Here is a 20,804-nt window from a genome sequence, read left to right on the forward strand (position 1 = left end):
AGCTGGTGGCGGTAACATGCATAGAGTAATGATGCGACGACAGAGGCAGTGAAGAAGAAAAATGTAACTTTAGAAAGGTTTTAAGAGGAAGGAAATCCACTCAAAATGTTTTTAGGCCTCAACTTTGTTTACAAGAAAACTCCACAGGACACTTTTTCCCCATTTATTCCATAACAGGGATTATTATAACCACTATTTCTGTCACAGAATGAGGAGAAACCTGAGAAGTAAATTTACAAAAAATTGTTTCCTCTGACTATTTTGGTGACCAGATAAAAAAATAAAAAAATTCATCACAATTAATTTATTCTGCTCAGTTTTACTGCAATATTGCATTTGTTTGCATCATTTAGATATATTAGCTTATTTGAGTATTTCAGATATTTTTATGCAAGTTTTTTCATGTAAATTCTTCATATCAACGGTGTTTTAACATTTATACTAAAACTTATACCAAAGGGTTTATCCTAAATAAAGTATTATTATCATTACATGACTATGAAAAGGATATAGAATAGACATAACAAACATCTCATGCTGGTGAGTCCAGATTCAGTTGGAAACGGAGACGCTTCTTTTTATAATCCTTTTCTGTTTCGGTCTCTGGATTTGTCGCACACATCAAACCGGAAGCTGGATCATCTGTGTCACATCCACAATTTGTTTTAGCTTATCTCGCTGCACCATTGGTAGCATGTTATGTAATGCTGTGTGTGTGTGTGTGTGTGTGTGTGTGTGTGTGTGTGTGTGTGTGTGTGTGTGTGTGTGACAGGTCTTGTGCAGCGCTGTGTGATAATCCAGAGAGATGAAAATGGCTTTGGGCTGACTGTAAGTGGAGACAACCCAGTGTTTGTGCAGCTGGTAAAGGAAGGTAAAGCTCTCTCTCTCTCTCTCTCTCTCTCTCTCTCTCTCTCTCACACACACACACACAAATAAACACTCATATGTTTGTCTTTCTACACTTATGAGGACCCTCCATGACACAATGCAAGGCTGAGCTCAAAACCTAACTTAAACCTAAGTCTAACCTTAAACTTAGGATCTGCTTCACAATGCAGAAATGTCCTCACTACGATGGTTTGAAACTGAAATTGGTCCTCACAAGAATAGCAAGAGGACTACAAACATACACATGACTACAACACACTTCTCTGACTCTGTTCTGTCTTTTGTATTTTAGATGGAGCTGCAATGCGAGCCGGTGTTCAGACCGGAGACAGGATCATTAAGGTGAGATTTGCTTACTGGCTTATTTACTTACTCCCTTACTTACTCACTTACTCCCTTACTTACTCACTTACTTACTCACTTACTTACTCACTTACTTACTCACTTACTCCCTTACTTACTCCCTTACTTACTCACTTACTCACTTACTTACTCACTTACTTACTCACTTACTTACTCACTTACTTACTCACTTACTCACTTACTCACTTACTTACTCACTTACTTACTCACTTACTCACTTACTCACTTACTTACTCACTTACTCACTTACTCACTTACTTACTCACTTACTTACTCACTTACTCACTTACTCACTTACTCCCTTACTTACTCACTTACTTACTCACTTACTTACTCACTTACTCACTTACTCACTTACTTACTCACTTACTCACTTACTTACTCACTTACTTACTCACTTACTTACTCACTTACTTACTCACTTACTCACTTACTCACTTACTTACTCACTTACTCACTTACTTACTCACTTACTTACTCCCTTACTTACTCACTTACTCACTTACTTACTCACTTACTTACTCACTTACTTACTCACTTACTTACTCCCTTACTTACTCACTTACTCACTTACTTACTCACTTACTTACTCACTTACTTACTCACTTACTTACTCCCTTACTTACTCACTTACTCACTTACTTACTCACTTACTTACTCACTTACTTACTCACTTACTTACTCACTTACTCACTTACTCACTTACTTACTCACTTACTCACTCACTTACTCACTTACTTACTCCCTTACTTACTCACTTACTCACTTACTTACTCACTTACTTACTCACTTACTTACTCACTTACTTACTCCCTTACTTACTCACTTACTCACTTACTTACTCACTTACTTACTCACTTACTTACTCCCTTACTTACTCACTTACTCACTTACTTACTCACTTACTTACTCACTTACTTACTCACTTACTTACTCACTTACTCACTTACTTACTCACTTACTCACTTACTTACTCACTTATTTACTCACTTACTCCCTTACTTACTCACTTACTTTATTTATTTTCCTTCTTTCTTTCTTTCTTTCTTACACACTGTAGTTCATTTGAGTTGATCTCAAACCATTCTGCTGCTGTAAATACTTACGAGTGCATATATACTCACCAACAAATGGACTATTTACTCCTGTTTGAGTAATATTGATCAAAAATACAGCTGCCAGCTGTTTTAGGAAATGATTAATGTTTGTTATTTATTGAGGAACGACTATCATGGTCAACTGTTCCCTCCCAATGTTCTTTTGTGTTTTGTGACAGGTTAACGGGACCTTGGTCACACATTCAAACCACTTAGAGGTTGTGAAGCTGATAAAATGTAAGTATGCACTTCTTCAGTTTGACATCACACGCAATCATGACGGAACATTAAGAATACAACGTTACCCAGTCAGTAATACGTCTTACAGTAGTTACCGATCATTCTGTGGGGCAAAGATTGTAGAACAACCTGGACATTGGCAACCATTTTGAGAAATTGGCAACCAATTATTGTCTTCAGATGAACAATTCAGTCATGCTGACGTATAACTGTAGAGTATATTTATTACTCAAAATATAAGGTGACTAAAAATGGCAACTGTATTTTCAGTTTCGGCGCGATGGACGTGGCACACCCTTCTATTTCTGGAGGGGTGTTTTAAACATTACATTTAGTTACTGGAGCCATTTGTGCTGACTGCGATGTGCTTCGACAAACATTCCCCCCAAAACGTAAAACTCTCAAACGAGTCTCAGATATTAAGACCTTCACTCCTCGTGGAAACAAATACATGAGATCTCATTTTGAGAGAGAGTTCAGGGGATTCCCCCCCACTTGTGTGCACAGCTGTAATTCATGACATAATGCATCAGCATTATTTAGCTCCTTGTTAAGTGGTGAAATGTTTCTCTTTCTCTCAGCTGGTTTTAACTGAACAGATCTTCACAGTGACTTGGCTACTTTTTTATACATGTGTCAGCATTTCCCTTTCTTTCTCCTCACCCTCTCTTCATTCCTTTCCCATGACTCCTCTCTGGCAGCGGGTTCCTATGTAGCGCTGACGGTGCTGGGGAGGCCTCCAGGGCTTCCTCACATGCCCCTGGAGGAGGACGACGAGGAGGGAGAGAAGGAGGAAGGAGCAGAGGTCCGCCCACCTTCTTCTCTCTCAACGCCCCACTCACCTGCACTGCACAGCCTCCAGGAGCACATCACCTCCTCTCCGCCTGATGGGGTAAGGAAGCTTTATCTCTTAAATGACGGGGACACTTCATCACACTGCATTTAGTTCTCACTAACATGTCGAGATAAATGCAACAACCTCAAGAATTCCTGATGGGATCGGATGTTAAGTTTTCTTAGTTACATGTGAGAAACAGACGCCTGATTTAGTTGTTAAAATCAATTTAAGCTTTCTTAAAACCAGAAAACTCTCTGTTATAATCATCACATAACCACATGCATGCATATAGGCAAAAGGCATATAAAGGTATGCGGTATAAATATACTGAGTAATAGATTGGGGTTCTGCTACACTATATATATATATATATATATATATATATATATATATATATATATATATATTATTTTTTTTAGGCGCTGTATTTGCCATTTTCGTGGCTTACTCTTGGATGTGTGCTGGCATCATTATGTAACTTTAAACTGTGATAAGCTGCTGATCTCATGTATGGTGGACTAATCTGCACATTCATTTGATAATTGAGGCTTTTCTTCTACATTTAGTTCGTTATTATTTCATCTATTTTTTCCAGTCATTAATTAAGTTATTGTAATGGCATCTTTAGTTCTCCATAACCATGAACCTTGACTGGCTGGTACCGGTATTTCAGTCCATTCTTTGTAACACTGAATGTGTCAAACTACAAACTTTGGTTTTATAAAATGTGAAAAACCTGTAAATAATTTGTTTGAATTCAAGTATTAGAACTGAATGAGAAATAGCGTCTTTCTCTTATTTCTCTCTTATTTAGTTTAACACTTGAATTTGAAGACATTTAGAAAGTACTAAATCATATCCTGTATTTATATATGAATGTCCACGTTCCTTTTTTTGTTTTTGACTTTCAGTCGGATCAGTTTCGCTTCTCTCTGTTCCCTGTTTGTTACATCATTATTCCTGAAACATACAAATGTGATTGAAAGGAGCTTGAGGTCCAATGTATTTTTCACTGTGTCTCTGACTGTTTTGGCTCATTGTGTTCTTTTAATTTTCTCTTCTAGGACGAGAACAAAACCACGCACAGCCAGACGGCCGACATCCTGCAAAAGATGCTAACCAAGGAGCAACAGGAGCTACAGGTGTGTGTATGATGCAATCAGATTGTGTGCACTTCCTTAGACACAGTGATTGTGACGGAAATTATATAAACGGTATTTTAACTCCTGAATATGCTGAGTGGTTTGTCTGCCTTGTATCATGTTTCCACACACAAGTCAAGAAATCATCAAAGATCTTTATATTTTACACATTATCTGTGTTTTTCATGTGTGGCTGATGTCGACTACACTCTGGGATTTCTTTGTGTTCAGACAAAGGAGGAGGAGTGCAGCAGAAACCCTCGGCCCAAACTACTGAAGGAGGTGCAGGAGGCCAAGAAGCACATTTCACTGCTGCAGGAGCAGCTCAGCAAAGCAGCAGCAGCATCACAGGTAGAAAACTAAACTCACTCTACATGAAAACTTTCACTTTTCTCTGAACCAAAAATAAGGACAGAAATTATTTTGTTATTCTTACATTCAAACATTCAAAAGTTTGGAATCAGCTGTTTTTCTTCTGTCCTTTAAATTATACAGTTTTTATCTTAAATTAAAATGATTAGACACCAAATGTTTTATTAGTACATTACAGGTACCTTACATTTGTACTACAGTACAGTCCAAAAGTACATTAACTTTGGTCTTTCCACCGCTGTCACTGTAGCCTCTTTACTCTCTACAGGGTCTGTGTTACCGGTAACTGATAAGATGGTGAACTGATATTATTATTTGTATGTTTCAGGACGAAGCGTCCAGGAATGGTGAAGCTGAGGACGGGGACGTCGGCCCTCTTCAGAGGGAACAGACCGCGTCCTCACAGGGCGACGGCAGTAACGACGGGCCCTCGACCAACAACAACTCTGTGCGTATAAAAACAGATGAACCACATTACCCAGAAGTCATTTATCAAGCAAAAAATGCCAAACATTCACAGGTTTCCAGCTTATTCTCTCTGTTTCATATCATTGTAGATTTAATATCTTTTGGTTTTGCACTGTTCGACAGACAAAGCAAGCAATTTGAAAATGGGAACTATTTTCTGACAGTTTACAATCAATTAATCATAGAAATAATGAAGATACTAGCTAGAAACCTTCGGGAGATGCTTCATTTCTTAAACAGCTCTCAACATGATTTATTGTGATTTAAGTGATGGTTAAAACATTTCATACTGGATGTATTTTGTGTTTATGAAGTTTTTAAGACTTGTTCACCATAAGATCAGGTGCTGCTTGTGACCAACAGGGAACGTCGTTAGTATTAATATAATCAATTACAACAGGAAGCTTCTTTGAAAATACTGCTTACATTGACTTCTTTGTAATAACTTCCTGCTTCTTTATCAAAACTTCTTCAAATAGGAATGAAATGGTCCGACTCTTCAATCTCTGGGGATTTCCCAGCATTCAGCGCCAGACTAAACAATCAATTTGGCTTAAGTGTTGTGTTGTTCTGTGTGTGTGTGTGTGTGTATTAATATGTGTGTGTGTGTTTCTGTCTGTGTGTATTAGATGCACAGCAGCCCCCCCACAGAGGGTCCTGGCAAAAGAGAGACGCCCTGTCAAAGCCCGGACGTCAGCCGGCGGGACGGCCTCAACTTCTGCCCATCGCCCGACTCTGAGGACCCCACTGATACTGTAATACACTCACACATGTACACAGAGACACTCACTATCAGCTGAGAGTTAACGAGCTAATTAACACTAAATGTTAAAACTATTGAATCCTTTAAAAGGTGCCTTAAATATGCACTTGATTGCCAAAAGACTGAGGCCAAAGCTGACGCACCAAGGCACCCTTTAGTGTCTTTGTGAGACGCACCAGACTTTCAACTAACTAACCTTTTTTACACAAGTGTGTGAGTTTGTCCATCAGTGCATATAACCGTGCCAATATATCACTCAGGACTCCAGTGCCCAGTGCATTGTGGGTAGCCCTCCCTACCTCCTCAACCTCCAGATCATCGGAGCAGAAGACGACTACTTTGACTCTCAGCAAGAACAGGTATCTAAAGAAATGTCGCTAACCCACTGCTGGAAAAGAAGTTACATCATCTATATGAACATTAAATGTGAAACAATTGGCATGTTCCACATTTTCATGTAATTCAGACGGCTGATGTGAACTTTCAGGAGTCTGTGGTATTGATCCCTGTTTCTCTCTCTGTCAGATTAATGGACTGTGCAGCTGTTTCCAGAGTATAGACGTGCTGAAGTCTCGGCCGGCTCACCTCGCAGCCTTCCTCCATCATGTTGTCTCGCAGTTTGACCCGGCACCTTTGGTACATATGCAAACACACACACAACACATACTAAGGTATAATTAAGGTGATATTGCATATTGTCAACAAATTCCATGAAGAAACCACAAATCATCCGACAATACACTCAACCCTGAAGTCCATTCTTTTCTACTGATGTAAACCTCCGAAAAAAGGTTTCAAATACAAAAGAAGCGCAATCATTCATTTGTTGGGACTTTTTAATCTGCGTATTAACACACATTTGGCGAGTGTTTACAGCAGTAGTAATATGTGTAACTGGCTCAAAATAAACTACAGTGGCCATCAAAGAACATGTCATTTAATGTGTCTTTAATAGTTTCCGGCCAACAGTTGAGGTCTACGGCTAAACAGAGTGCTGCACGGATGACATTATTTTTGTCGGCCATCAGGAAGTTAGCATCGAATCGACAAAACGCCAAAGGGATTTATTTTTTTGTTAGTAGCATCAATTCATTGTCAGAATAAGAAAAATATTGAATATTGGCAGCATTACACTTTAGATAAAGTTTAAATATATAAAGTCGGAGAACAGAAAACTGTACAGAAGTGAAGTAATTAACTGGACAAAGCTTGAGAAGCAAAGCTCTGCAGATAACGAAAATTATATGTCAGTTGTTAGCTACATCCAGTGGCTTCAAACTATAAGGGCAGCATGTCAATACAAAGCATATTTAATACTATATTTTACAATATATATATTCATTATAGGTTTGCTGTTTGACTGAAGGTCCATCTGAGTGCCATTTAGTGTGTACAAAGTGTAATCAGCAGTGAAATCACAGTCAATTTTGTCCAATTATAAAAGTGCTTTGCAGCACAGACCTTGACATACACAACGGTGTATTGGAGTATTGGTATAATGACATAAAAAGCTGTGTTCAAATACTATTTAATATGAATGAAAGTGTGCCGAGGATCGATCCCTGTGGAATGCCTTCACTGTTCTGATAAAAGCTTGACTTTCTGGTGAGATAATTCACATTGGTCATGTTTTGGGGCAGTAAAGACTTACAATAATCTTGAACTAATATTCTAAATGAGATGAAGAACTGCACATTGACAGTAATATGGAGCTGTTTCTGTCCTTTTCCCTCTGCTAGCTCTGTTATCTCTACGCTGACGTGCACAAGCAAACCAGCTCCAAAGAAAGCCGACGCTTCTTCATAGAGTTCCACTCGCTCTTTATGGATCGAACAGCTGTGAGTTATTTTCTTGTTCAGTTTCTGTTCTCTCACACCAAGTTTCTAGCTTATTGAATATTTTGTATATTTGCTCATTTAACTTTGGTTGTCCTTCCCAGAATCTTAAAGTACCAGTGCCAGAGGCAGTGTCAGCTGAATTGGGTAAGGGATGGAAAGACACTAAAATATATAACAGATTTCTTCAAAGAACTGACTTGAAAAGCCATAAAAATATTGTATTTGATCATTTAAAATAACTATTATTAAGTCCACGGATCGTAAATGTTTAAAAACAGAGTCTTTGATCGGCTTTAACTGAACTAACGGACAGCAGAAACACAGAATTCAACAACAATGACAAAGAAAAAGTCAAGATACAGTCGCTGTGTTTCAGATCAAGATATCTCTACCGACTCTCTAGGAGTCAGTCAAGTAGTTCCAATATTTCTTGGTGTCTCTGCGCAGAGAAGCGGAGGCTGGAGTTGATCCCAGAGGAGCTCTGTAAACAGTACACCCAGATGTTACAGGACACACTGCTACCAGACCTGCACAGGAACCTGGAGGACTTCAGGTAACATTCACACAAAAGAAAACACTCAAGTAAAATACATTGTTACCAATTGGACAATAATGAACCTATCCTGTCACAGGTTAGGGGTAAGAAGCTAATAATATCTATATGTTTGTTATTCATGTTATTGTGTGTGCAGACAGAAGCGCAGCATGGGTCTGACTCTGGCCGAAGACGAGCTGTCCAAGCTGGACTCGGAGGGAGGAAAAGACCCCCAGGGCCTGGAGAAGGAATGCTCCTGTGCTGAACACATCCTCTCCAAGATCGATGATATCCTGTGAGCACACACACACACACACACACACACACACACACACACACACACACACACACACACACACACACACACACACACACACACACAGTGTATTCAACTCCTTGTATTATTGTCTGCTAACCCTGAGCTGCCTGTTGCAGGGTCACGTCACATCCCGGAGAAGAGGAGAAGTGGTAAGAGGAGGGAGCTTTTGTTTACATGTTATATCATCCATCAGCTTCAATGCATCTGTAGCTCTATCTATTTATATCTGCTTTTATTTTCTCTTCCGGTATTTTACTGTTGAACTAGTTATTTCTTTAAATCAATCTGGATTAAAAGGTCTTCACAGTGCTTATTTTTTATCTAATTTACACTAAATTACATGGAAAAACCTCAAAAGACGACAGCAGCTTGAGTCTCACCAGCTAAAGTATTTTAAGTATTAGGATTTTTAAAATGTACTTGTATGGTAAAGAATTTTTCCGTTGAACCGATACAGATTTGTAAATATTACCACACAGTTAATCACTTTTTTCTTGACTCATGTTGCAGCCAAACAATGCAGTATGTGATTCTCACCTATATGAAGCACCTCGGGGTGAAAATGAAGGAGCCTCGAGGCCTCGAGCACAAACGAGCGCGCATCAATTTCCTGCCCAAGATTAAGGTTCATTCTCTTCTTCAGAAACAAGCAGAAATATTATTTTATTTTAATGCCCACACGTACAAGAAGAAGCATTAGCACACATGCTTTTAATGGTCCCACAGTCTGTGTGAAATGCAGCCCCTTCGAGTTAATAACTGTTGTTTTGAACGAGCAGAAGAGTATCAAGCATGAGAAGGACGGAGAGGAGAAGGTGAGAAAGCCTCGGTTTCCCAACATCCTCGGCCCGCCTCGGCGTCTGAGCAGAGTAGACTCCACTTCAGGTGAGAACACTTTAAAGGAAGACTTCACCCACAAAACCACCATTTGTATGTCAGTAACTCTTCAAGAGTTTCCTTGAATCCTTGAAGAGAACGTTGTTTTTTGCTGTTTTTGGAGTCTTGCTCAAGGACACATGTGTAAGAGCCGGAGCCGAGGATCGAACCACCGATCCCCTGGTTGAAGGACGTTTCTGTTTTTCTGGAATATGTGTAACATGGAGATTTTGATTACTTTTGGATATTGTATTTGTACCTCCAATAATACAAATACCTTTCGAAAAAAAATAATTCAAGGTTACACGGGGTGAGTTTATTGATATACAAATGGTCGTTTTGTGAGTGAATTATTCCTTTACCTTTTGACTTTACTGTTTCAACTGCTGTAAAAATACTTCTATACATACAGAGGTGTATTTGTGTAAATCTGAGTGTATACATATATAGATGTTACCAGTGTTTGTAAATCTACTGAGAAAATCTTTTTTCAGTCGGGAAAGCCGTGGAGCTGAACAAGCAGCGTTCACCGAAGCAGCTCTCTCATCCAGCCGTCGGCATCCCCGAGCAGCCCGACTCCTCTGCCTCGAGTTCGGGACGGCTCCGTGGGAACCAGCTCAGCGAGGGATCTGACGCCGGCACACAGTCTTTGCCTTCCACCGGCAGCAGCAGCACCTCCCCCACACACAGCTCGCCCACCGGTCAGGCCTCAGATACCAGCGGGCAAGACTCAGACTCCAGTAAGAGATACCTGCATCATAATGTACTAAATGAACATCATGCTGTATTGAAGAAGACTTGAAACTAGAGATTGAGACCATAAACTCATGTTTACAATGTTTACTGAGGTAATAAATCAAGAGAGAAGTAGAGTCATTTTCTCATAGACTTCTATACAACCAGAGGAGTCGCCCCCTGGTGGACACTAGAGAGAATGCAGGTTTAACACATGAAGCTTTGGCTTCACTTTTCAGACCCAGAGGTTGCCTCCTGGCGGCACTACAGCAATATCAAAGGACAAATCATTAATGCCATTAGTTTTGGTGCCACTAGAATAAGAATATTCTCTATGTTTGTTCAGTCAGTCACGTATTTGAATATCAAAGGTTCTTTTAAGAGTGAACCAAAGACTAAAATGGAGATTGGACATTTTTTCATGGACTCTTGAACAGCATTATTTAGACGTGACTCTCTTTACGTCCTCTGTGTTGCGCTGCTCTCCTCTTCACAGATGTGTCTCCGTTCTGCGTCCAGCCCAGACTGGGTGAGGGTCTGCAGCCTGGAGACCACCAGGACGCCGTCTCCAGTCCGACCAGCACTCAGTTTGACTTCAGCCCCACCAACCTGGAGCAGCTACAGGAGGAAGATCAGGAGGCTTTCAGGTATTTACAGGATTTGGATTTTCTCTAAAGATTGTTTTCTTCATGCTGGTCAATTTTGAGATGTTTTGGTTATTTTGCTTCCATGTCTTCTTTCAGACCAGTGGAAATATTTATTTTACTACTTTGTCTAGACACAAGATGGTGTCTTCACGTCGCTTGTTTTGTCAACAGTCTATATTCTAAAGATGTTCATCTTACGGTCACATAAAAGAAGCTGGAACCAGACGGAATTCTTGCTTGAAAAATGACTCAAATAATTAATCGATTATGAAAGTAGTTGCAGATTAATGAATCATTTCAGCTCTACTTTAATTGTTGTCACAGAAGGAGAAAATGCGGCATGACTTTTGTCAAATTAAGTAATGATAAAGCATATATATAATGATTATTCTTCCACTCATTTTGACTGTTTGGTGTAATAAATAAAGACGAGCCTCTCTCCCTCTGTCCTCTGACTGACAGCAGGATGGAGCTGCAGTGTCCGGTGAGTTCGGCCGACGTCCAGAGTGAAGACGACCAGGCGGGTGAGATGGAGTGTGAAGAAAACCCTGTGAACTGGCAGAGTCTGGTCAGTCGAGGCGTTCTGGCGAGTTTAACGCCGCAAGAGATCAAACGGCAGGAAGTCATCAACGGTGAGTCGTCCAACGGATTGGATGTGGAAAAATGATAAGATACAAAAATACACAGCGTATCTTACATGCGTGTTCCACCTCTCAGAGCTGTTCTACACGGAGCGGGCTCACCTGCGGATGCTGAAGGTGTTGGACTGTGTTTTCTACCAGCGGCTGAACAGAGACGGCGTCCTCCCCCCCGAGGACCTCAAGCACATCTTCAGTAACCTGGAGGAGATCATCCAGCTGCATGGTAACCTCACAGATTCCATTCACTAAATATGTATTTGCAACCCTATAAATGTAAAACATCTTTTGACTTTTAGCTGCCTGTTGTTATTGTTGTTATTATTATTATTATTTTAAGAGCTACAGAGTTTGTTCTTAAATTCACAACAGCTTCAACAATTCAGCTAAAACTGACATTAAAAAAATATAATTTTTTTTTCCTTTTTTTCCGCCAGCAAATTTATTTTAAAATCATTTTTTCTTTTTTTGGGGGGGTGGTCACAAAAAAAACTTGTTTTCTGAACTTTTTTTTTTTGGGCTTGCGGAAATGTGTTTCCCTAGCTTCCATAGTATCTGGATATCCTAAATATATAAGGAAAAACACGTGTTGATACAAAGTGTAAACACACGCTGAAGAATAATATCAGTGTTAAATTTAAATGAAAGCTGGATCCTGTCAGAGCTTTGACTGAAGGGCCTAATGTAGCAGGATTAGGCTCAATTTAAAAAATATATTATATTGTGTACATGGCAAAATTATGTCTGTGATGCGTAACCGAATATTACACTTATTTTGTTCATATTATTTCAAATGTTATTTGATATATTGTTGTCAATGAATAAATATTTTTTTAGTGGTAAGAAAAGATTTTAAAACATAAGCAGAGGAAAACATGAAGAGCAATCATCTGATTTATGAAGAAGAAGAAGAAGCTGAATGTTTGTATTTTATAACTTTGCTTCACAGTTTCTGTGACGGAGCAAATGACAGCAATCAGGAAGAGGAGCAAGACGTCGGTGATCGGTCAGATCGCAGATGATCTGCTGTCGTGGGTAAGACCGGATATTCAATGCATGCAGGAGGCAGATTAAGAGCTTCAGCACGGAGTGAAGGGAAATGTTTGCAAGTGAGGACTACAAGTCAATAACAATAGGACTCATTAGGCACTGCTGTTTAGAACTAAATGCTTTGTCAAAGGTTTACAGACAAGGGGAGGGAGAGGTTTGAGGGTCTTTGAAGTTTGCATCAACAGTCTTACTATAATGTTTTATTTTATCTTTATTGTATTTGTTAATGCTGTGTTTGTGTGTTGATTCCAGTTCAGCGGGGAGGAAGAGGAGAAGATAAAACGAGCAGTGGGAACTTTCTGCAGCAACCTGCCATCTGCACTGGAGCTCATCAAGAGCCGGCAGAAGAAAGACCAGCGGTTCACCTTATTCATGCAGGTAAATACAGGAAACAGTTATTCATGCAGGTAAATACAGGAAACAGTTATTCATGCAGTTAAATACAGGAAACACAGTTGTTCATGCAGTTAAATACAGGAAACACAGTTATTCATGCAGTTAAATACAGGAAACACAGTTATTCATGCAGTTAAATACAGGAAACACAGTTATTCATGCAGGTAAATACAGGAAACAGTTATTCATGCAGGTAAATACAGGAAACAGTTATTCATGCAGGTAAATACAGGAAACAGTTATTCATGCAGGTAAATACAGGAAACAGTTATTCATGCAGGTAAATACAGGAAACAGTTATTCATGCAGGTAAATACAGGAAACAGTTATTCATGCAGGTAAATACAGGAAACAGTTATTCATGCAGGTAAATACAGGAAACAGTTATTCATGCAGGTAAATACAGGAAACAGTTATTCATGCAGTTAAATACAGGAAACAGTTATTCATGCAGGTAAATACAGGAAACAGTTATTCATGCAGGTAAATACAGGAAACAGTTATTCATGCAGTTAAATACAGGAAACAGTTATTCATGCAGGTAAATACAGGAAACAGTTATTCATGCAGGTAAATACAGGAAACACACAGTTATTCATGCAGGTAAATACAGGAAACAGTTATTCATGCAGAAGATAACATTATTGTCTTTCTTTCAGGAGGCTGAGAGCAACCGTCTGTGTCGCAGGCTGCAGCTTAGAGACATCATTCCTGTAGAAATGCAGAGAGTCGCCAAGTACCCGCTCCTACTGGACAACATCGCCAAGTACACAGGTAGAAAAACTGCACAGGTGTGGGTGTGACTGCAGGGCTCTGTAGCTCATGATGTTGGTGGAGGAGTGAAGGAGTTTCTGTCGTACGTTAAGCAGCTGCTGGTTGTGTTTCTTTCTCTCCACGCAGGAGATGCTGAGGAGAGGCTGAAGGTGAAGAAAGCTGCCGAATGTTGCAAAAAGATCATCATCAACGTCAACCAGACTGTCAAAGAGGCCGAGAACAAACAGGTACAAACACTAGAATCCTTTTTATTTATCTATCTGTCTGTCTGATAGCTGTTGGCCTTTTCGGTCAAGTGTTTTTAGTGTCTGTTTGTAAATCTCAAATGGTTTTAGACTTCTAAAACAGTATGTTATGTGGGAGATGATCATAGCGGACAAAATGTAAAACATAGATCAGTTAGGGTTCACGTGATATTGACACTGCAGTTAAAAAAAAGATTAAAACCAACTTCATACCAGCAAAAAAAGAAAATGTGACGTTTTTTGTGTGTGCTAGATTCCAGGGTTTGAAAAGCGTTGAACGAGTTGTGTTGTTTCTCAACAGAGGCTCGAGGACTATCAGAGAAGATTAGACCTCTCGTCTCTCAAACAGAATGAAAACCCCATGATCCTGGAGCTGAGGGTAAGAAACTAGATCACTGATTCTCTGGACTTATTAGTTATGAGCTCAACATGAACGTCTTCCCCTCATTTAGGACCGAGATATCTTGTCATGAGGTTATTAAGGAAGCTGTTTGCTGTATTTGTTTTTTATTGAGAGTTGATTCGTGTCCTGCAGAATCTGGACCTGACCAAGAGGAAGATGGTGTATGAGGGACCTCTGTCCTGGAAAGTTAATAAAGACAAGACAATTGGTACACACACACACACACACACACACACACACACACACACACACCTGTATATGAGAATAACATTAAAACAAGTATAGCTTTTTCACCTGTGTTTGAAAAAAGAGGAGGATGTTCAGATTAAGTTTGTGACACAATGAAATTAAAACAAAAATACGAATAACACCTTTGTCATGTTACAGTATGTACAGCAGTACCCTTAATGTATTTATACACACACCGGTGTCGTCCTTTCAGAGCTGTACACAATCCTCCTGGAGGACATCCTGGTTCTACTGCAGAAACAGGACGAGCGCCTCGTCCTCAAGTTTCACGGCAAGAATCCGGCCACTGCCGCCGACACCAAACACATCTTCAGCCCCGTCATCAAGCTCAACACGGTCCTGGTCCGTCCGGTTGCGACTGGTAAGAACCACGACTGTGATGTTCTGAATCTTTACGGTTTAGTGATCCAAGTCCTACAATTCTTTCTTACTGTTTTTCTTACTTTGCGTTCATTAACTCCTGTGTACACAGTGCATATTTAGTAATACGTACGTATATGTAACTGTCATGTGATCCGTGTTTGCACTTTCTGTCCTCTGCAGACAACAAGTCTTTCTTCGTGCTGTCCATGTCGGAGAACGGGGCTCAGATCTACGAGCTGATGGCTCAGACGGTGTCCGATCAGAGAGCGTAAGTGTCGCACCACAAACACAAACTCCAGGTCGTCTGCTTCCTGAATCTCATCCCGCTGTGTTGCCCTCCGCTCATCCAGGTGGCAGCGTCTGATCACACAGTGTGCTGACGCCGTGAAGGCCAAACCTCACGACAGAGACGGCACAGCTCCAGCTCAGTCCCAGTGAGTCCACGACCTGCGGCCACTTTACACGCTGATTCTTTTGTTGTTTGACTGTTTTAAAAAATGTCTTTCTAATGCGAATGTGTTTCAGAGCTGAGCGCGACGCTTTTGAGATCATCAAACGTGGGATGCCTAAAGCGAGCAAAGATCCTAACGGCATAACAGGTGGAAGCATCCATTCTTCAGGTACAGCAGCAGTCGTTCAATTCACGTTTCTCTATTTTAATCAATTACTAGGTATTACTAGGTATTACAATTACTAAGTAATTTATCAAGTACAAATGCCCGTTACTTTCTGGTTCCAGCTTCAAAACTATGATGATTTCCTGCCTGTCTCTGGTTTATTTCATTCTAAACTATATCTCTTTCTTATTTTTATCTTATTTAATTTTATTGTATTTTATTTAATTTTCGGACAAAATATGCAATTGTTTTACTATTTTCTTACAAATACAAACAAACAAACTATCTGGTTGTACACTAAATATACAACTAATTGAATAAATATGAAACATTTGATAAAAAATGTATGAATATAATAATTAAAATTAAATATTTTCATCAAGAGGTTCAACATCAACACAAACTTTATCTCCATCACTTTTTACAGCCGCCTCTTCTCCAGACATTCGAGCGCCACTGGGTCTGAACCCGTTCGACGGCATGAAATCAGAAGAGGACGAGGAAGAGGAGCTGGTCGCGGCAGATAGACGGGAGGACGGGGAGGACGATGAAGAAGAGGTGGACGAAGCAGAGCTAGAGGCCTTCCTGGACGGGCAGCTGGCAGACGGACTGCCGTTCCTGCAGGAAGTGTCACGTCCGGGCATCGCCGATGAAAACCAAGAGCACGACGCATTCGGCACAGCCTCCTCTAAAGGCGAAGAGGCTCTCAGGACATGTAAGTTACAACATAGTAAAGGGTCAGTTCACCCAAATAACAAAACATACAACTTACCTCCAGTAGAGAGTAAAAGATTATGAGATGATATGCACTTTTTTTGTGTGTCCTAGTGGCGATGCTGAAGCAGGCTCTTTTCAGCCACATGATAAGCAGAGAGGCAGAGGAGGAGAAAGAGGAGATTGTGGCCCCCGGGTATCAGCTGCCCGGGAGCCCCGAGGGGCCCTCTGAGAGCCGAGCGTCTGCAAGTACACAGAAAGACGACCCTCAGCTCCCTGCAGGACTCACAGAGCTGTCTGAGACGCCTGAAGGCAACGGTGAGTCTTTTCCCCTTTATACTGAAGGACTAAAGGAATAGTTTCCACAAATCTGGAGTTACGCCTTTTCACTTTCGGTGTCGGTACCATGTCCTCTGGACCCAAAGCAGTTTTTGGGGCGTTTCTTTTGTTCGTGTCACATTTTCTCCTCTGTGGCGTAGTTTTTCACAGCAATAAAAAAGTCCTGCACCTCTATGGAAACAGAACAATCATGGCTAGAAGAGAGGACTCAAAACATGTCTTTTGTGCAGTATAACACAGTTACCATGCCATATATGTTGTACTTCTTTGATTATTTTTGTTTACGTGACTGTAAATTAATCATGGCTTCATAGTTGCGCTGAGGAGCTCAGAATTAATGTTCTTTACAGGATCTGGTTCAAGCAAACGGTTTATTTGGGGCGAGATTTTAAATGAGACATGTAGAATACAATGTTTTTAAATAATTTTACACTTCGTTTCGGCTGCTTTTTCTGATTGAAGCGTTCGTCGCACATGATGTGTTCAAGGGCCGTCGGTAAGATGAAGTTTTAGAGGCTGGTCGGAGACGGAGTCAGGCTAACTGTTTCCTCCTGTTTCAAGTCTTTGTGCTAAGCTAAGCTAACCAGCTGTTGCCCGACAGATATGAGAGCTTGGTACCAATCTAAATCTTCGCCTCAAAGGGATATCTTTTCCTTTTCACAGTTTTGTTTCTAATAAACACATGTTTCCACTCGCTCTGCTTCTCCACCCAGGTGGTTTCGTGGTTCTGGATTTCGGCGGTGGCTCCGAGGAGAGCAGCACCGATGACGATGGGGGAGTCGGAGGCGACGTGGGGATCGACATGAGGAAACTGCTGTCCTCCTCCTCGCAGGCAGGGGGCGACGGCCCCAACCTCAGCCGGCAGCTTATGACCCACCTGCGCCTCCTACAGGCCGACCTGCAGTATCTGAAGGTACCGAGCATGCTCCTGACAGCACCTCCCATGATCCCATGCTACTTTTACAATGTCAGCAAAGACTGTCTGTTGTTATTGTTTTGATTGAGAGACCCAAAGCAGCAGAGATGTGTTCACAAGCAGACATCCCGAGGGGATGTGTGAAGTCTCTCTGCTTTTTCCCTCTTATTTTTTGAACATTTTGCCTCGTTTCAGTTGTTTCAGTTGTTTTAGTTGTGATGATGTGTTTCCAGGAAGTGGAGATGAAGTACAACGAGCTGCGACAGACGCACAGTGACACAGCTACTGACTCCGATGACAACAATGGTGTGTTTTCACTCATTGGTTTTTCATCCTCTTGACATCCATCTTTTTGTACATTCACAGTGAATCTCACAACACTTTTGTTTGTGATTTTTTTCAGATGGGATTCAGTGACGACAGACTTCCTTCTCTCTCGAGTTTCGTGCCACACGATCACTTTCTTCCGGACGAAATCTTTGACGATTTAACGCTGATGTCGCCCCAAAAATGGAGAACTTCAGGAATGTGTCAGTGGAAGAAGTTATCATCATTATTAGGAATGTTTCACTATAAAGAGGAGAGACTCTTTTTTTATATTATATATTATTAATCAACTGCATAAATTATCTTAAAACACTGGAGATATGAAATGAAAAGAAGCATGTGTGAAGTCACACGGATGAACAGCACAGATTAAGAGACATTGAAAGAGACGTGAATGATTCTCTGAGGATCTCGTTCAGGACTCACTGCTGTAAGCTTGATGTAAACGTCTGCAATGAGACACAAGGAGACAACCTCTACTGTACATATTCAGTCCAACACGCCACATAGATGAACGTGCTTAAATATAGATTTACTTATATTGTGAAAGCCTTGAAGAGCAACCGTTTAATGCCAAAATGCCCTCTCACTACACTGATTATGTTTTTAAATTCTGCAACATTCACTCCATCCCCAAATGTCTGTGGAAGTCTTTATCCTAGCTTAGCATAAAACTGGAGCTGGCCTATGTGGAAAAAGAACAACAACAACCTACCACCTCTAAAGTTCAGTGATTAACATGTCGTATCATGTTTGTTTAACCCGAACACAAACTGAAGTGTGAAAATTACTTTTAAGGGGATTTGATAGCTGGTAATAGCTGTTTTTTTTATTGTTTTTTTGACCAACAATGACTTTCAAGAATCTTGAAGTTGCCAAGTTTGGTGCAGAAACTTTTGCTCACGGATCGTGTATGGAAACCCGTACTATTGTTCAAGCATGTAACTGGGTTGTATGTTTCTGTACATGTTATTCTCAATCGAGAGCTTTAGAGGTGTTTGTAGGTGTAACTTTAACAGGCTAGCTGTTTCCCTCTACTTCCAGTCTTTGTGCTAAGCTAAGCGACCCCAGATTATACCATTTAAAAATAGTTATGAGAGGCTTGTGCTTATAAAATCTCATTTATTGTCCATGTTGATACACTGAACATCATTTATTTGGGGACTGGTCACAAATCCTTTTTGTTTGTTTACTGGTTGTCCTCTTGGTTTGAATGCCTGAACAAATAGCATCAAACGCTGTTGATTCCCAGATTTTAAATTCCCTAGAGCACTTGAATGTAGCATAACATAGCAAACATAGATCCAGATCACTGCCTGTTCATAACCAGCTGTAAACAAACCAGGAACAAAAACTCCTCGACATGTTTGTGTTTTAAATAATCCACGTTGTTTGGCTCCATGCAGATCGAGAGCAGAAAGAAAGTATTTACTACTTTATTTCCTGTCTGTTTTATCATGAATGCAGATAGAAAACACACTGTAATCTTCAGCAAAATCTAATTTTGCTGAAGTCCTCAATTGGTAGAACTGCAGCTATAAACAACAATTACTGTGTCACTGTTGGTGTTTTTCCTGGAGCACATGTAATAGATACTGAAAGATCCTCAGTCTGTGCACATGTGAATTTATTGGATTGAACTATATTGTAGAATTTATTCTTAGTTCGTCCCCGAGACTTTTTCTTTTGATTGTCATCAAACACTAAAAACTGCTTTAATTTTGATTCCCCTGAAATATTTTGAGGAGGTTTTTCTGTAAACACACTTTTCAGACTGTTATCCTCTTTTAGGTACAAAGATTCACCCGTCAAACCTCTGCACTTCACTTTAATGGTTGGACCGAAAAGACTCAAATATTCACTGGCCACCAGACGGCACGGACGACATCACGGTTTTGATTTTTGGTCGAAAAACATGAATAAGAAAAATAAAAAACCCTAAAAAGAATATATAGGCAAAAACATATTGTTATGGGCTGTTTTCCATGTAAAGGAATATAATGTACAATTCTGAATATCAAAAAGTTTTGTGTGTCGTTTTTTTTCTTCTTTTTACACCATGCAATCACGTACATTTTTCACACAAACTACTTAAAAAGAGGGTAAAGTATCCATGCAGCATTAATCTGTTCTATTCAAAATGTAATGTCTTTATTACATTGCTATTAACCCTGTTATTAACAAGTTTGTTGAGAACACAAATATCTCCTTTTAGCGAGGAGATTTAAAGCTGATATGAAGGGAGAGAAAAGGTGTCATTTCATTTTGTCACGTCATTTTATTAATCTTAAAACCTGAGTCGCATTAAAGGAACAATCAACTCTGAATGTCACAGTAAACATCAGTTCCTTTACGAGGTATCTGCACGGTCAAGTGTCCACAAAAAAGGTTTCAAAAGTCCCATTAATTAGCTAAAAGTGGGATTGTTTCATCAGTAAATTGTGCTGAGTTTCAGTCACACACCGTCACTATTTGCTTTTAACAAAAACTCGGTTAATCCATCCACCCATTGTATGCCACAATATAAAATATAGTTATATAATGCTGGAAACTACTTAACAAGTACTTCTCCATCTTACTTTCATACTTTTGCCGGTATGATCGTTAAAGACATAAAATTAGATTTTGGTGTTAAAAATGTCTTGAAAAGTC

At 40.0% G+C, this 20,804-nt stretch overlaps 1 protein-coding gene across 1 annotated transcript; it reads left to right on the forward strand.

Annotated features, from left to right (window-relative positions):
* The first annotated feature begins 827 nt into the window (after nucleotides 1-827).
* arhgef12b (Rho guanine nucleotide exchange factor (GEF) 12b) lies at nucleotides 828-20,168 on the forward strand. Its single transcript, XM_076101731.1, has 36 exons — nucleotides 828-871; nucleotides 1,181-1,230; nucleotides 2,528-2,585; nucleotides 3,290-3,480; nucleotides 4,491-4,568; nucleotides 4,800-4,919; nucleotides 5,269-5,388; nucleotides 6,038-6,163; nucleotides 6,432-6,530; nucleotides 6,697-6,807; nucleotides 7,911-8,009; nucleotides 8,111-8,153; nucleotides 8,457-8,562; nucleotides 8,702-8,839; nucleotides 8,980-9,012; nucleotides 9,374-9,488; nucleotides 9,643-9,748; nucleotides 10,234-10,479; nucleotides 10,971-11,121; nucleotides 11,584-11,753; nucleotides 11,839-11,985; nucleotides 12,709-12,794; nucleotides 13,062-13,187; nucleotides 13,865-13,979; nucleotides 14,106-14,206; nucleotides 14,526-14,603; nucleotides 14,760-14,835; nucleotides 15,070-15,237; nucleotides 15,420-15,507; nucleotides 15,590-15,673; nucleotides 15,765-15,859; nucleotides 16,284-16,571; nucleotides 16,685-16,888; nucleotides 17,623-17,822; nucleotides 18,059-18,131; nucleotides 18,229-20,168. Exons 2-36 carry the CDS (start codon nucleotides 1,192-1,194, stop codon nucleotides 18,240-18,242), a joined length of 4,092 nt encoding a protein of 1,363 aa, XP_075957846.1. The 5' UTR covers nucleotides 828-871; nucleotides 1,181-1,191; the 3' UTR covers nucleotides 18,243-20,168.
* Nucleotides 20,169-20,804: the final 636 nt, after the last annotated feature.

Source organism: Anarhichas minor, unplaced genomic scaffold (assembly GCF_050575085.1).
Source record: "Anarhichas minor isolate MPS153535 unplaced genomic scaffold, ASM5057508v1 ptg000027l, whole genome shotgun sequence".
Lineage (NCBI taxonomy): Eukaryota > Metazoa > Chordata > Actinopteri > Perciformes > Anarhichadidae > Anarhichas > Anarhichas minor.

Coding starts and splice junctions, on each gene's coding strand:
- arhgef12b (XM_076101731.1), top strand. CDS start 1,192: ATGCGAGCCGGTGTTCAGACCGGAGACAGGATCATTAAG. Junction 6,164..6,431: donor CTGAGGACCCCACTGATACT/GTAATACACTCA, acceptor TATATCACTCAG/GACTCCAGTGCCCAGTGCAT. Junction 17,823..18,058: donor CCGACCTGCAGTATCTGAAG/GTACCGAGCATG, acceptor ATGTGTTTCCAG/GAAGTGGAGATGAAGTACAA.